This window comes from Opisthocomus hoazin, chromosome 8 (assembly GCF_030867145.1).
Source record: "Opisthocomus hoazin isolate bOpiHoa1 chromosome 8, bOpiHoa1.hap1, whole genome shotgun sequence".
Classification (NCBI taxonomy): Eukaryota; Metazoa; Chordata; class Aves; order Opisthocomiformes; family Opisthocomidae; genus Opisthocomus; species Opisthocomus hoazin.
Window position 1 is genome coordinate 18257793 of NC_134421.1, and position 17684 is coordinate 18275476.

The window sequence follows — 17684 nt, forward strand, 5'->3', positions numbered from 1 at the left end:
GGAGTCAGCAACATCTGAGCCTTAATCCGCCCTGGATAGACCACCCATGTCAATTAAAGACGTCCAAAAGGTGAAATGAAAATTCTTCATTTTCATCTTTATTTTGATGAGGGAACCTCTTTCTTTAGCTCTCACTGGTGTTTACGTCTGTGATGATTGTATGGGTTTGTGGGAACTGCACCTTCAGAATTTTCCTGATACTTCCAGTACCCAGCGTGTCATCAAGATTCAGTCAAGTTAATAAAAGTAACTCAAAAACTGTCATTTTCTTGGATTGCAGCATCACATTTAGGTAAGTTTTTGGAAGTTTATGTATGTAGAACCAAGGGAGGGGAGGTGAGACAACCTGCTGATCCAGCACAAGTCAGTGTCAGAACTGAAAATGCAATGCATGATTAGCTGCATCCGCACAAACTTGCTCAAACCAGAAAGCCACATCATTGCAAGTGCTATGTCCCAGAGAATGCATTTGTATTGGTCCAGGGTGTGTGCTGGTATATCTGCACAGTATTCCACTGCCATACGGGTTTGCAGTATCAAGTGTGCACTAGCTTGAAGATCTCATAACTCCATCCCATCACATAGTATAGGCTTGTATAATTTTTACTAAAAAGAGTTTAAGGATACTAAAGTATGTGTCCAAGACATAAATTATTGCACACTCGAGGCATTTACCTTTGTAAGGAAAAACAAAACAAATGTTTGCACATTATAGATAGCTTACATTTGTCACTTGACAGCTCTGTATCCTGCTGAGTCTAAAACAGAGGCTAACTCTTACACTGAAAAGAAAAATATGTCCTGTCACTCTGGAAAGAGTCCTTCAGAGAAAGAGTATAAGATCAGCAGTTAAGAGGAAAGACTACTTACTATTTATTTCTGTAGTATACAAGTTAGATGGATGGATAATATTCACTTCAAAGTGTGTATGAGTTGTGCAAGAGTTAAAAGGAAGAAGGCTTTCTCAATTGAGCTAGGTATTTATGATACATCACATATTTAGCTTCATCTTCTGGTATGAGGCAACACAGGTCAATGGGAAGATGCGGCCACCACCCAAGCTGCTGGTAAGATGATGTAATTCCAATTACAACTTTTCTTCCCCTTGTCTGTAGATTTCCTCTTACTAGATTGGTAACTTCTGATGACAACAGTCAGTGCTTTGCAGTGTAATTCCACTCTAATCTGTGGCAGCAACTATGAACTCCAAGAACAGACCTAAACTCTCAATAACCCATGGGAATGGCAATATAATAAGGACTTCTACTTTATCTGTACTGGATGAGGATCATGCTGCACTATCAGTATTATGCAACACATGACCCACATATCTGCATGCTGTTTTACAGGCTTGTTGTTTATCAGTAGATAGGTTCATTCCCAAAGAAAAATGTTTGTAAAGTTGTTATGTTCTTGTGTAGTAAATGTGACAGAAAAAATTAGCCAAAACACAAGAAGAGTCACTGTTTTGTGTTCTGGTATACTACTCATATATATATGTTTGTTTAACTAACTGGCTTAGCACTAGTGGCCAACTTCGAAGCCGTCGGCTGCATGCTGTGGATCTGCCGCCTGAATACCATGAACTTTCATTGAACCTTTGCCAAGCTCAGTGCAGGGGGGCCCCAAGGACTCAGTTGCAGCTCGAAGAGAAGGAAATTCAGTCATCCATTGACAGCAGCAGGGCCTCTTTGAAGATAAGGGAAGAACTTGTGCGGGGTGGGAACATAGGTTGTCAGGGATTTCTCTGTTCGGGGTCCCCCTCCGGAGGCACGAAGCTCGAGCTGTTTTACACAGCTGTACCACTTAACAAACTCATCTGGCATATGTTGTGTTGGAGACTCTGCTTTGGGAAACCTCAGGTTGAGCCTGAGGGATGAGGAAGAGCCCGAGAATGAGTGTGTGTGGAGAGGAGTCGAAAAGCTGCTCCCGTTGGCTCTCTGGAGTCATGTGCCAGGAAGGGACTCTGGTCCTAGCGGTTAAAGTGTCAGGTGGTGTGTGTGCAGCTCATTGAATGGTGTGGGAATGCTCGGGCAGTGGCTTCTCCCTTAACAGTAAATGAGAAAAAAAAAAGATCAGTTCTGAAAAGTCAGCATAGCTGCTATGCAGCAGCTATACATGTATACTGTATACGTGGATACAGCTGCCATATATGTATACCATACAGCTAAGTTTGTCATCATTTACATTACTGTCTTCTACATCTGGATAATAGAAATACTGTAAAAAAAATTTAAAGGACAGAAAAAAATTATTTTGTTTCCTTGGTCTTCTCTGTAATACTGAAAGTTAAAGAAGACATCTTTATACTATATGGTTAGACTTGTAAGTTACTGACATTAAATAAACACAGACACTACAGTACTGTAATGCTTTCTTTTCTGTCTGTAATCACATTTGTGATTCCAACTGCTAACAGAAGTGGAAAAAAAATGAAACTGAGACATTTCTGTTTTATTTTTCTTCAGCATGATTTTCTTAATATTTTTAAAGACAGGGTAAAAGCTGTCAGAGCCCCAGACAGTCAAAATATTTTGGAATCAGGGTTAGTAATAGTGGGAAGAACTAGAAAACAACATTGTTTTAAGTTTTCCTACATTTATCCTGATGGCTAAATATGATCAACTACTACAATATATAATGTCTCATGCAAATTTAGTATTAAAAATTCTATATTTTATGGAAACAATATTGACAATCTGAATTATTCAAAAACATAGGCATGACCACTGAAACCAAGGAAACTCAGTTTTTAAGTGACAATTAAATACATAAATGCATCTGCTGCTATTTTTATTTACATGTCTTTTCAGATTTTTTTTTTTAATGTCCTTTCTTCACATTTCCCAGTTCTGCAGTGCTTGAGACTTGCAACATCCCTTTTGTTTTAATGGTACCGCAGATTCTTGTGTTCTATCAAAGTTCCAAGATCTGGAGAAAATAAAAAATAATGTACAGTTGTGAAACTCATAAGTTGATCATAATAGTCATTATTGAAGGACACTGAGAAAATAAATAATTGTAGCAAATATGTAGAAAAGAATTTCCATTTTAAAGGACACTGTCAAAATATTTTATTCTTCAAAATAAGACAAATGTATCACAATGCAGGTTTCTTTACGAAATAGTTGCTTGAAAAATGCTATATTGGTTGTCTTTGGTACCAAAGCAATTGAGGACGAGTTGGCAATATGTCTACATTGTCTTCAGATGTACTAGGACCATTGGTGCCCAATTCCACAGTAGTAGTTTGGCTGCCTGGGGCAGCTGATGCTTTCACGTAGCTCTTTGGCTCTTCTGAGCTTTCTGAAACTTTCATTCCATATCTTCTCTCTATTTTCTCCTCTCTGAGTGGTCAAGTGGAAATAATGATTTGTAATTAAGTAAAAAAGAAATTAGGCTACATGCCAGTGAAAAGTTCCTAAAAATGAATGTGGTAAAGGTATTGGAGATACATAGTGCCTCGTTCTGAATACAGTTGGACTTTTAGAGTATGAGATGGGTAGGCAAAGGGACTCTGTGATGCCCAGGTTGGCCTATCATTCCCATTTTTCAGGACTCTCTGACTGTACAAAAAAAGAAGCCATGGAAATGAGGAAAGCCCTGTGGCAGGGACCATTAAAAAAGGACTGGAAAATGTTCTGTAGAGCATAATCTTGCATAGACTGAGAGACTTAGACGAAGAACTCTGGGTTTTTTTGCTCTTCTGGCTTCTTTTTCTCTGTCTGAGTGTCTTTGGAGATTTCAGAAGACTGAGAGAACCTCTCAGAGTAGTTTTAAATGAGGAAGTCAGTGCTGTTTATCTGTTTCAAATACACCCTATAATATCAAGTTGTTTATTATCCAATAAAACAGAGGGCAGAACAAACAAATAGTGCTGTAGAATCTGGCACTAAAAATCACTTTTCACAAAAACCAATGATACAGTTGTCCTGTGAAGTGATTTGAGTAGGTATTTCTAACCTAACACAGATTATAAGAACACCCACAGAAACCTATTATGGTGGTTTGTAGCTATGCAGTATCTGCACAGGTATTATTGTTGTGGCAGGGGACTGAATTTTGTCTTCAGACAAATAATACAGGGCCTGCCTGTCTGAATCTTGATTGTCCCTGTACTTCTGAAGGCAGAATAAGTGATAAACTATAGGGTTTGTATTCAGTGATTCAAGGGGAGACCTCCATCAGCTGTTAATAATGCTAGGATTACAAAGATGAGGTACTCAAACTGATGTACACCTAAAAACTGGCTTTTTGGATGGATACTTGCACATGGTGAAGATACTTAATGCTGAGATCCTTTTTACCTTTCTGACAAGACGGTAGCAGTAGCTGACGCCTAGAAGCCACAGCTAGGAAAAATGTGCTGGGGAGGTCAGATGCAGTTTCTTAGCACGAGAGAATAAGTAGTTCTAGAAGTGGTTCTTTAAAGAATTTTTTTGGATAAATTTTGTGGCTTATTCTGGGGATGTCAAGAGAGGTTACCTTATGCAGGATATTCCTGGTGTTTGAGTCTCTTGCTCTGCTTCTCCATGTCATCACATTTTTTCAGGGAAAGGCAGTCATTTGCATTGCCTTCGGGATGCTCCCGTTACCTGTACTTCTGTCGCAAGACAGTCTTTCTAATTAAAGCTACATTCGCCTGTAGAAGTCAAAAAGCTTTTTTGTCTTTCCTCTGACATATAATTTGACTTCTACATTTCTGAACTGTATCCCTCCTTGACTAATTCCTTGACTAATCTTTGAAGTATGAGAGCTGGCTCACAGTCAGAGAAAAGTTACTGAGATAGTGGGGGCAGTGCCCTGAAGAGAACTAGAAGATTTTTTTGATATTTGGATGGTTTATTTCACTGGTAACCTCTTGTTTTACAGACTACTAGATTGGGCATCATGAAAGAATTAGATGAAGTTGGCTGGGATCCTTGGGAGCTTAGCTTTATTCTGCAGCCAGGGTACTATGAATGGATTGGCTTTGGTGTCTCACCTCTTCTATTCCTTGAGGACTAAAGACCTCTCAGGCACAGGCAGCAACAAACACAAATATATTGAAGCTTTTGGTTTTGCTTGTGGCAGGCCCATCAAATTCTGTGCTTTACACATGTGACTTACTTGTCTACTTTTTCTTCTCTCCACCCTCACGATCATCTACATTATCAGTAACTCTCACATTTACAGCACAATGCCACAGCTTTTCTTCATCTCTTTTGTGCCATGAAGCAGATGCTACTGGTCAGTCTGCCAGGCAACTGTGTCTGATGTGCAAAGCCCTGAGGTACAAGGGAAAGCATGGTGTTCAGCCGCTTCCAGGGAGCACTTGCTTCACCCCAGCTGCAGCCTCCTGCCATACTCCCTCCTGCTCCACCTGATGCTCAAGGCATGCTCCCATCATGGGACTTGACGCTGAGACACTACACACACCAGGCAATTAAAAAGTTGAGATGTCAGCAACTCATTTATAACATATTCTGGCTGGGGACTACCTGTGGCACCATGAAGGTGGGGGGCAAGGGAGAGAGTAAAAAGAAGTGCCCTGCTAAGGCGGTAGTTGATTTTACCTTTTGTTTTAAAAGGATATTTTTAAGCTGCCATGCAAACCAAATAAATACATGAACAAAACCATGGAGACCTCAGTGCCATTACATATTCCCTGTGTGACCAGCAATGTAAAATACTCAATTCTACTTGCGTTATCCATGCTGGCTATTTCTCTCAGATAGGCTAAGAAGAGTATAAAAATGCAAATCTTTCTCTGCTGAAGTTCATGACAAATCTTTTATTGACTTATATGGGATAAGTTTCAAGGACTTTGTAAATACGTGTAAAATGGGGCAGTAATGAGCAGATGATCTCAGCATGAAAAGCTATATTCCATTCTCAGTCTGTGGCTCTAGCCAGCTGTACTAGTCCAGATGTTTACATGACAGACTGCTAATTTAGAATTACTGTATTACTAATCACAAATGCTAGATTGGATATGCTGAGGTGTCAAGGTCAGCTCTTAAACACTGTCTCATGGTCTCCTCTTTGACGGGTATAAAAAAGATTCAAGAAATAATCATTTGGTGTTAAAACAGAATCACGTAAAAAGTCTGTGCAAATATATTTGAAGTGTATTCAACACCTTTTAAACACAGGCTTTGAAAGAAACCATGGAATTGTAGTTCTGTTTTGTACCAAAAGCACTGTTACTTAACTGTTGCTGATTATTTTCCTTGTTTGTCTTAAAATTATTTCAGGAAGGTAATAAAAGTAAACTGATTTATTATTTGACAGCCTCAGTCCAGGTTTCAGTAGAAAAACAGAAGTTGCTGTAGGTGTGCACAAACACTCCAAGTTCACACCAGTCACACTCAGTACTTTATTTAAATTTTCCTGTTGATTCCTTCTATCTTGTAGTTTGTTTTGTGCCCAGACTCAGCTGTAAGGCTTGTGGGTTTTTTGTCTTCCCTTCATTCTACCTGCCTTCCCTGAGACTGTTATCAGAAAAAATACTCAGGAAAGCTCAAGAGCCCTCCCAGGGAACAATACCATGATGCCCTCTAGTGAGTGCCTCTTAGCAATGCCATTTGTAATTTAGCTTTGGTCCCACAGGTCTGGGATGTGGCCTTCAGATTTACTAATCCTTACCTGATGCAAGAGGTTGCATCACATAAAGTATGAATATGTTGGGTCCCCATTTAAGAAGCCATCTGACAAGGTGAGAATGGGCAATGACACCTGTGCTGCCTGGGAGCAATGTGTCTGGGGCAGACCTGGGGGGCTTTGGTGCCAATCACAGGTGAGTATGAGCGGACAAGCTTTGTGCTGAGTCTACTCTGTAAGCAGAAACGAAGGGTTTGGTCTAGAGGACTGCAAGTCAGACATTTTTGCCAACCCAAAAAGTGCTTCGATGGTAAAAGCTAAATGAATGAAATTTGTGACTTATCACAGAATAAAATATACCCTTGATTTATGAGCTCAGCCAGCAGAGATGGTGTGGCTATGTAACCAGAGATGTAGGGCAATGCAAACATGAAGTAACCACCTGTTTTCCTCTAGGCTTTAGTGGGCCTTGTATTTTATTTCCATTTTAAAGAGTAGTCTTTACAGTCCATTTGTCCCCTCCCCTTCCTTCTCTCAGCTCATCCTTGTGATGAAGAGTTAGTGCCCTTATCAGGCAAGGTTTCAAGTAATGCTTCAGTTTTATAGCCTCAGCCTTTCCATGAGCAAACATTCACAGCAACCTTTAGCCTCTCTCCTTTCCTGAGTTTTGCTGTTGCGAGTTTTTCACAAACAGAAGTGCCACCTAGTACACCGGAGGGGCGGGCAGAGGTGAAGGCAGGGTGGGGGATAGGGAAGTGCCTGAGAGAAGGATTGTAGAGCCTGTCGCTGAATCTACGACGTGGAGATCTCCTTTGTCCTATCCAGGAACAAAACCAATGTAGATTATGTGAAAGAAAGAGGGTTGGAAGAGAAAAAAAAAAGAGAGAGCACACACCATGGGTCTAAACTGAGTAATAATGAAGCAACGGATGCTGAGTCTAGCCCTTTGGCTGTTGTCCTTCTTGCTCCAGCTGCTGCTGCAAGCTAGTTCAAATGAGTGTAGCAACAACAATTATGTGATCAACGTGATGCTCATGAATTACTCGGACTTGCCATCAACTACTGATAATTTGAAATTAGCTGTGGAGCAAGCTTTGAAAAGGGTACAAAATGAATTCCAGGCAACAGGTAAGGCAATGGGTGTTGGTTTTCCCTCTCCTGCGGTGGTTTCTTGTCAAACCTTTTGCGATGGCTCCCTACTCATCCGACCTTCAGCAAACTGCTCCTCAGACAGGCTCCTTTTCTGTCTGTTCACCTTATGTAGATCTTAGAGAAATAATGACCTTCCTCTGCAAAAGTAGAAGGGCTCTGCATATGGGCAGAATCATATTTGCTTTCATGGTGTTTGGGCAGGCTCTTCCTGCATGCTTTTCTGGAGATGTCCAGTTGGGAACATGGGTATTGCTGAACTGGATCAGACAAGACCAATGATCCATCTAGTGCAGTAACTGGGATGCCCTTGCTTCCACTCCTGGCTGGATTAGCGTCTGCTGTCTGAAAATAATTTTCCTCTTGACCCCATCTGTTGATCATATTATGACTTGAAGTGTGAAGAATCCGCAGTCCATAGGTTTTTCCCTGATTTAGAGTCACTGCAGATGATGCTTTTATTTGTTTTGATATCTTAGCTCTCTTTTCAGTATCACCAATCCACTGTCACTCTCTAGAACATTGTGGGAAAAAGAGGTTTGAAAGAAATGATACCCATTCTCTTCCTGCCCTCTGGTTGGAGAGATTTTGTTGAATTTTACTGGAAAGTGGTCTCTCAGTTACTTCCTCCAGAGCCTTAAAAAATGTCTTTAATAATGGCCAGTACTGAAAGTACTTTATACTGAAAGTACTAACACTCAGCAGCAGAAGTCAGCAGTCCACACTAGAGCAAATTTTATGATCTCATCCTAAGTAGTGGGGGTTAGGTGGTAGGTGGACTTCCTAGAATTTTTTTGGTAGGAGACATCTTAGCATAGGACTGCTCAGACCTGTCTCAGAAGAGGGATACAGCACACTAGTTGTTATCTGCAACTCATGATGCTGTTTACTTTTATATTTGCATTACAGGAGAAAATGTTACAGTCAACGCCACCTTCCACAGCTTTACCTCATCACTCTATGTCTCACAAGGCTGTCGTACCAGCACCTGTGAAGGTGTGGAGCTCATCAAGGAAATTTATGTGAGTAGGTGGCTTCTTTAAGCTGATTTCCTAAGACGGGACTTTTTTCTTTCTGTGTGTGTGTTTGCATGTGTCTCTCTCTTTCCTTATTAACTTTTGATGCTGTTGTTCAGTTCCAAGCAAATTTGACAGGGGAGTGAAGTTTTCAAAGAGAATATGTTCCTGTAGGTTTTGTGAAGACAAGCAGGCAAATACTGGAGACAGCTTCTATGAAGGCTTCCCGGAGGCTGTCATTGGACATTTGGTGGCAGTGCCGGCTAAAGCAGCCTTCTGCTGCAGGCCCCTTTTCCTGTGCTTAAGTTGTGCTCTTTTTTGCATCTGCACAGCTCTTTGAGTGGTCACATAACCAAAGCAGTCTAATAAATACAACCCCCCCAAAAACTCCAAAACTACAAACACTCAAACAGCCTAAGCAAAGTAAAAAAGGCCCATTGCCAACTGGATCTGACCCTGATCTGGTTCACCATCAGTTTACCCACATACACAAAGGAGAGTGCGGTGCGAGGATGGGAATGTGTGGGCAGAGAAATTGTTAGGCTGGCACTGATACCAAAGAAATGTGTATGGAACTATGCCCAGAGGGCAAAGATGAAGTGCTCACTTCTCAATAGAAATCACAGAAGCCATGTGGGAGAAACTATGTGAATACACTAACATGCGGAAAAGCTTCAGTTAGAATTGGTGCCCTACAAGAAGCCATGTTTTGGTGGATTTTCTCATGTCTAATAACCGTCACCTCTAAGAAAAGCTTTGTTAATCCAATGTGAATTCTCAAATCTAGCAATGTATGAGCACATGCTATAGTCTTTGTTAACAAGTCCCTCATGATACACAAAGCTACTGGTCAGGCCTCATTTGGTGGTCATGGAAGGATTTTTTTTCACTCTAGGTTTGTTCTTTTAACTTTTTGGTAGCTCCTTTGCTACTCTGTTCTTGCTTTTGCTGGGTAAATTCTGTGTCTCCTCAAATCTGAAAGTTTTCTTCGTTCTCCCATCCTCCTCTCTCTGCCAGTCCTTTGCACTGTCCCCGCTATTGACCTTTTCTGATCCCTTGCAGAATAATGGCACCCTTGGCTGTGTCGTCATAGGACCTGTTTGCACTTATGCCACCTACCAAATGGTCTCGTAAGTACCATGTCTTCCCCCTAATATGATGATTTTAAAGATAACTTCTGAACAAAGTTTTTCTGTGTACAACAAGCCAGCAGAGAAATTGGGGTTTAGGATACATCAGATACCTCGAGGTCTACAGTCAAGGCAGTAAGACTCTTATGCATAGCCGCTATGTTTGGTAGGCAGAAGAAAATCCCCTTCCAAAGCCCATTGATGAAATCCTGTTGCTAGCAGGGAAACTTTTCTAAATGCTGACAGTAAGTTGATTGATTGATTAGGGCTCAAAAAACTTAACTCTTCAGCAACTGCATCAGGAAAGACATGTTAGCTTAAGGCACGTAGACATCACAGTACTGCAGCAACAGGGGTCCTTCTGGGTGGGTGCTCAGTCATTGAGAGGCACCTGAGTTACATGTGGCAAGACAAGATCCAAAAACCCCAACCATTTTCAGTAAAGAGTGTTTAGATAGACAGAAGCCAGTTTCATCCTAACTCTTCTGCCTGAGGAAGCATTCCTGAACACTGAATCTTTCTACCATCTTGTTATACATGCATCTGTATAATCCTATTCTATATTATATTATAATATACTATACATTAATATCTTGATTCTCAGATATTAGGAAAAGTGCAAGCTGAATCTGCAGGCTTCTAGCATGAATCAGTTGCCCCCCCCATCAGTCACGACATACAAATCCGTATTTTTACCATGTGAATCACTTCTGTTTTCAAACTTTGGTAGCCTTTTGGTTTCACTGAGAGATACCGGGAAGACTAAAACTCTTTTACCTCAAGCTTTATCTGCTTTTAGCTCTATACTTTTCTTAGAGTGCCAAGACCAGAAGTGAATGCAATGTTACTGGTGAATGCACTTGATGATTTACAGAACAATCAAAAGAGTAACTCTTATATAGGTATAGGACCATGGTCAAATATTATGCAATATACCCTATTTTATTTATTGTGCCTCCTAACTTTACATTTGCTTTCCTATCATCTGCTGGATATGGAGCTGCCCAGAATGATGCCACAGTCTTTTTCTCAAACTCTGACAGAGTTAAACCAGTAAAAGGCATGAATAGCGGAAGTTCATGCAAAGCAATGAAGAACGCTAGCAAACAGGCAGCTGGCTTTTGCCCATGGTGCAATAGCTTTGCAGTTCAGAACAAGTGCCTCACTTCACAGCGGTTTAAGTGTGGCAGGCTGCTGTGGGGAGGGCGATCCACAGGCAGCGGGGTGGGAGTGCGCAGGGCCTGCAGCAGCCTAGCTGCTGCCTGTGCTCAGCCACCGCTCTGGGTTTCATCTTTGTCTTGTCAAACGGACATTAAGCAACACTGAGTGATAACCGCAAAAGCTCTGTAAGCACAGCAGCTGCTGGGATGTTGCGACAGAATGGTGGAAATAACAAGTGTGGTTTGGGATTAGCCCAACTGTCTACTTCCAACTTCTTCACCATCTCTAATTCAGGAAATCATTGAGCAATGATCAGTGGGATGAAATTAAGAAGTCCAAATGCTGGATTCTGCACCTAGGATGGAGTAACACCAGGCACAAGTATAAATTGAGAGAGGAGCGGCTGGGGAGCAGCCCTGCAGAAAGGGATCTGGGGGTGCTGGTCAACAGCAATGTCAATATGAGTTGGCAGCATGCCCTGGCAGCCCAGAAGGCAAACCCCATCCTGGGGTGCATCAAACACAGCACGACCAGATGGTCCAAAGAGGTGACTGTCCCACTGTATTCAGCGTTGGCACGGCCTGACCTTGGGTATTGTGTGCAGTTCTGGGCCCCACAATTTCAGAAGGATGTGAAGGTGCTTAAATACATCCAGAGGAGGGCAACAAAGCTGGTGAAAGGGCTGGAAGACAGCTCCTATGAGGAGTGGCTAAGGACTCTGGGCTTGTCTAGTTTGGAGAAAAGGAGGCTGAGAGGTGACCTCATTGCTCTCTGCAGATACCTGAGGAGGCAAAGTGGAGAGGGAGGTGCTGATCTCCCTGGGATCCAGTGATAGGACGCATGGGAACAGTTCAAAGCTGAGCCAGGGGAGGTTTAGTCTAGACATTAGGAAGCATTTCTTTGCTGAGAGGGTGGTCAAACACTGGAACAGGCTTCCTAGAGAGGTGGTCGATGTTCTAAGCCTGTCAATGTTAGAGACATTTGGACAATGCCCTTAACAACACGCTTTACCTTTTGGTCGGCCCTGAATTTGTCAGGCAGTTGGACTAGATGATCGTTATAGGTTCATTCCAACAGAAATATCCTATCCTATCCTATCCTATCCTATCCTATCCTATCCTATCCTATCCTATCCTATCCTATCCTATAAATTAGTCAGAAAAATGTCCATTTCATTTATGAAATACTCTTCCTGGAAGTACTCATTACATCATTGGTGTCTGTCTCTGTTGCAACAAGTATAAACCATGTAACTTGGTAAGTGGGCTTTACCTGGAAAATAAAGTTTTGTCACAATAATGTCAACAATCTAATTGCCGTTTTTTTTGCAGGCAAAATTCCCTATCATATAAAAACACCATGCAAGAACTAAAATATTTTAAGTCTACAATTACAGCATCTAGGAAAATGCTTTTATGCTTAAAAACTTATTGTCTCTGTGGATAAAAAAATATCTTTTCTTTTTACAAATTCTCTGCCAGCAGAGGGTTGCCTTGGTTTTTCTCCCTGACTGCTGCTGTTATACAACTCTTAAAACATGCCATAATGAAGCTAAAAGTCTTTTCCTTGGAGTTGTAGGAGTAAAGCTTTTTTGATGGCAAAAAGCTGTCACCCTCCAGCACTGCCCCAATAAAGAGATCAAATCCATTCCATGTTAATGGCAGTCGGGGAGCAGAATCAGATGGGTGCTTGAGCCTTTGGAGTCCTATCACAGCCCTCGGGCTGAAATGTTGCATGGTACCCAAAAGGGCATGGGAAACTGGGGCAGTGAGGGAAGCTGCCTGGACAAGTTCAGCAGGGCTGTTCAGTGCCAATACTGATGTGACATCTGCTTGTGTTCTGGAGGAGTCTTCTGCTTCAGGATCTAATTGTTGTTAAACTAACACAGGGCACAAGAACAGAGGGAGCTGAGGATGGAAACCACATGGTAGCTACCTTGGTGCAACAGCAATCCATTCAGACTTGTCCTTTTGTCTCTCCCTTCAGACTTGAAACAATACTGAGCCTGCCTCTGATCTCTGTAGGGAGTTTTGGGCTGTCCTGTGACTACCAAGTGAACCTAACCCGCCTTCTGACCCCAGCCAGGAAAGTGAATGATTTCTTCTATTATTTTTGGAAAGAATCTCGACTGCCATTCAAAACCACAGCCTGGGAATCTACCTACATTTACAAGAGGAATGACAACTCGGAGGCATGCCTCTGGTAAGATCGGGATCCACCATCTGACCTGGTTGTTGATAAACTCCATCTCCATCCTTGAACATGGTTCTTAGAAGCTGTCCTTTGAGTCCTACATTCTGGGAGGTGACTCATGGCTACCAAGGAATAAGAGAAGGAAAAGATGAATTATACACTTTAGCTGTACTGCATATCTGAATGTTTCACTTGGTTTACTTTTAAGCCTTCTCGTCTTGACTTTTCCTGTGGACAGCATAGCCCACAAGTTGTCACTGCTGGAAATACCTGTTTACTGCATCCTTGATGTAAATAGTGTGACATGAGAGGCTCCTCCATCAGGCTCTCCATGGATGCCTTTTTAGGTCAAGGATCTTACCAAGATCTTGTAATGTTTCTCTGTATTGATAGTTTCAATCTGTGGGCACTATTCGCACTCCAAAACATTTCCAAAGTTGAAACTGTATCTTTCTTTGAACAAAATGACCCCCAATGGTTGCAGAGTTTAAGCTATGCTTTCACAAGTTTGGAGCAAAAGAGACAGTTTTCACTCTGTTACCTGAGACATCAGCCTGTGCATGATTCTCAAGAATGCTGGGTTTTCTCCTTGCCTAAAATCAAAGGCTGTTTTTAGTCAAATAGACTCTTTAAAATACTGATATTTACAATTACTCTTCTATTATTGACTCTTACTTAACTTTCAACTCATGTGAGTGTTTCTGTGCTCGTTTGATTTTTTTACCAATTTTGGGATACAAAATGCTGATTAATTTTAAAAAATCGTTTCTCCTAAGAATTTTATAAATGTAGCTCAAAGACAGCCAAAAATTCATGGTATTAACCATTATTTATCTTTCCAGTTCATAATGTGAGAAAGCTGCAGAATTGTAAGCAAAATTTATGACTGTATTGGCTTCACAGTGATATAAGCATGTATTACAGAATATTTTGTATACAGATTTTTTTTTTCCTGAATTAAGGGGCCGAAAAACTGATCTCCGATTCACTGTTTTGTAGATATTTAGGGATTTTTATTGTTTCCTCCTTCTTTTTTAGTATAGATAACAACTTAATCATATGATGTAGTTGCTATGATTACCTCTCTATGATGCTTTGAAACATCAGTGCATTTTGCTTATCTCTTACTACAATCTGTATTTCTCCATGTTTGCATCTATAACTGCCAATGCACTACACACACTTTAGCCAAATCCCTTTAATCCTGCAGGTTTCGTAGCTTTCAGGGAAGTCAATGCATTTAAGGTATTGCCCAAGTGTTTCTTACCTTGTCTTTATTAATATTTCTGTTCAAGACCTTTATGACTTCATAATTGTTCGAGCTCTTTTTCTTTATTGTTGAATTAACTAAAAAAAAACCCCAAATTAATATTGTATCTCTGCCCATTTTTTATCCTAATATGGTTGTAAAATTGCATCTTATTCTGCTTTAATAGAAAATGTCAACTTAAAGGCTTTTGAACTGTCTAATTCAAAAAATCCATTTTTGCTAAAGCACAAGTTATACAGCACGGGCTAATTGTTTTCCCCATATATGTGTAAAAATAAGTGAATACCCACAGTGACAGCAAAATCAGGTTGTGTCTCAACTATGCATATGTTGCTGCAAATTAATCTTTCATGATTCTGTCCCTGAAAAAAATGGGAAGCAAAAGATATTCAGTAGTTTATAGTACTGGGATTTTTAGAGTGTATGGTATTGCTAGCTCAAAAGTGAAGTAGTTTGAAAACGGAGAGATTTCTTCTGTTTTTCCCTCTGCATTAACTTTATTTCAGACAGAATGTCTCTTCTCAGACACAACTTGTTGAGGCAAGAATAGGATTTAGGAGTTGGCTGGTTTAGCTTAATATTATAGCTAGCTTCTACTCACTTGGTTGGTTTCTTTTTGCTGTCCACATTTTCCCCCTTCAAGTTTTAACTGACTCAGCATAGGAGTTTTTTGTTGCTACTTTCCTTCCTTTGCTTCTCTCACAGTCAGGGTACATGTATGTGTTTTAATCTCAATTCTTTCTGCAGCTCTCATTTACTCCTTTGAACCTTTGCATGTGTCTTCTGAGATTACCACCGATGTCTTAAAACAGCAGAGCTTCCTGGCTCTCCTTCACAGTCTCACTTACTGTAATTTCTCTGTATCCTGATTTTGTTTCTTAATTGTTAATGTCTTATTACATCATTATCTTCTCCAAACCCATCCTTTGTACAACCAGGCTCAAATACCTCTGGGTGACTTTCCAAACGCTTCTAAGTCTTTCATGCTCTTTACTGATGTTCTCTCTTCTATTGCTGCAGAAAAAAAAGAAGTTCCATACTGCCTTACAAAACTCTTGTGTGCTATAAACAGCCTATTTTGCATTTTGACTTATTTAGGAGAATGTGAGGAGTTAGCAATTTTCTGACAATATCTGTACTCCCTTGTGTCAGGTACATGAATGCACTAGATGCTGGAATCACACACTTCTCTGAAAAACTGAAGTTCAAGGAGACTTTACGGACTCCAGAGCAGCTTAAGAAAACTGTGAAAGATCCAAAACGGAAAAGCAATGGTAAGAGGGGGTGAGGGTGCACTCTCCCCTGCAGGTAAGTTGCTTTTCCCAGGAAATCAGATCTACCCCTTAGTATTTTAGGGATAGTCTTTCCACAGAAATAGTGGAGAAACGCAGATATACCATTTCACATGGATGAAAACATAAAATGGCACAAAGTTCCTAGATTCCTCTCTCCATCCCCACATAACATGGGGGAACATCCTGGTTCCAGAGAGATTTTGGGGTGAATTATTCCATGTAGGCACAAGTTCTGTTTCGTGAAATATTCAGAAATTCAGGAATCACAACTCCTTTGAAAAATGGCTTTAGATAATACAAGCATGATTAGCTCTCTACCATTCCTGTGTTTGTAGCCCTGGTGCATATATGGGCCTCATTTGTGCCATCAAGGGGCACTTCTTCTGAAAGTGATCCATCTAAACTAGAAAAATGGATGAGTAAATACCTCATATTCTCCTAAGACTAAGCACGTGGCATCAGCACGCCAAAGGAGTGCAAGAGTAATAAGTAAACCAATGAAACTACTACTTGAATGCCATTTAACTTAGCAATGTTCACATACAGTAGCCCGTATTGCATCAGAACTGGTCATGTGTATTTGAGTGAGATAATGCTAGCGCCTTGGTGCCATCATACAGAAAATGGTGAGGGCGTTGAGGCACCTTTTACCACTTTCCCTCAAATATCCTGGTCTTGCTTGCAGAGAGGCTGCAGCTCTCTGCCTGGGTCTCAGCACAGCACAGGTAATGAGCCTTAGCCTGGCATTTCTCTACTGCCTGCTACTCAAGCATGGGGGAGCTGGCAAATGTCCTCTTCTTGTCTGTACCTTTCACCAATCTGTCTCCCATTTTTGCCCAATCTGTAGTGATCATCATGTGCGGCTCTCCACATGACGTCAGCACCGACCTAGGGATGGCAGAAGTGGATAAGGACATTGTTATCATCCTGATAGATCTCTTCAAGTAAAGTATCACCTTTACTGTTCTTCTTTCCTCTGCAGTTTGCTGAAGGACAGAGATAATGGAAATAGTCTGAGGGGAACAATTTTGTTGAAGAAATGATCTCTCACAAAATGTTTTACATTGCCACCTTTCGTCATGTCTTGCCATTTATCTAAGCTGCTTAGTGTTTAATTCATGGCACATCCTCTACAACATCCCTTTTAGTTTATGTAATATTTTTCTAAGGCAGTGACAGAGCAGGTAGGATTAACATGATCCTGTGGACTCCTCAGTGCAGGAAGTCATGAGAGAACCACAGAGTCCAAAGTCAGAATGGTCATGAGCTATTCATATGAAATATAGTACATTTTTCATACACTCTTCCGAATCAGACAATTATGTAAATGTGGCTTACAGTATATTTTTCTAGGCTTTGTTTACTCCATTTTTAAATGATTTAAAAGTGGTACAACTGTTTCTTCCACTTTATAACTCTTCCACTTTACAACCGTCTCTTCAAGATCTTTGTAACTACATAAATCTAGCTTTTCAGAGACATTTCTTTGTATACAATCTAAGTATTCTGTTGTTCAGCTTCATCTTCGTATTACTAATTACAAAATCTTTATAGATGAGGACTGATACAAGAAGTGACACAGCACAGCTCACATCCCTATGGCAAAGTGTAGATGCCCAAACTGCTTTTTGGGTATGGCTCCGAACACCGCAGTAAGTCACAGCCTGGGATAAAGCTAGTTGGCTTAGACCAAAACCATGCCTGGGACTGTGCTGGCAGCTTCATGCCCATGTCTCCATCTCACTTCTTTCATTGTTAATATGGCAAAAGAATTCATGAACTTCCAGGGCCTGTGGGACTTCCCAGCCCTCATGTCTAAAGCTGACCTTGGCATGCCAGGGCTGAGGCACTTTGGACTAATGACTTCAGTCATTTAACTTTGGGTCCA

At 40.9% G+C, this 17684-nt stretch overlaps 1 protein-coding gene across 1 annotated transcript in view; it reads left to right on the plus strand.

Annotated features, from left to right (window-relative positions):
- Positions 1 to 7499: 7499 nt before the first annotated feature.
- Positions 7500 to 17684, plus strand: part of GUCY2C (guanylate cyclase 2C) — a 45945-nt gene continuing 35760 nt past the window's right edge. Inside the window, exons 1-6 of the mRNA XM_009935046.2 lie at positions 7500 to 7710; positions 8641 to 8753; positions 9810 to 9877; positions 13025 to 13240; positions 15654 to 15775; positions 16644 to 16740. Coding sequence (XP_009933348.2) covers positions 7500 to 7710; positions 8641 to 8753; positions 9810 to 9877; positions 13025 to 13240; positions 15654 to 15775; positions 16644 to 16740 — 827 coding nt within the window. The remainder of the gene's footprint in view (positions 7711 to 8640; positions 8754 to 9809; positions 9878 to 13024; positions 13241 to 15653; positions 15776 to 16643; positions 16741 to 17684) is intronic.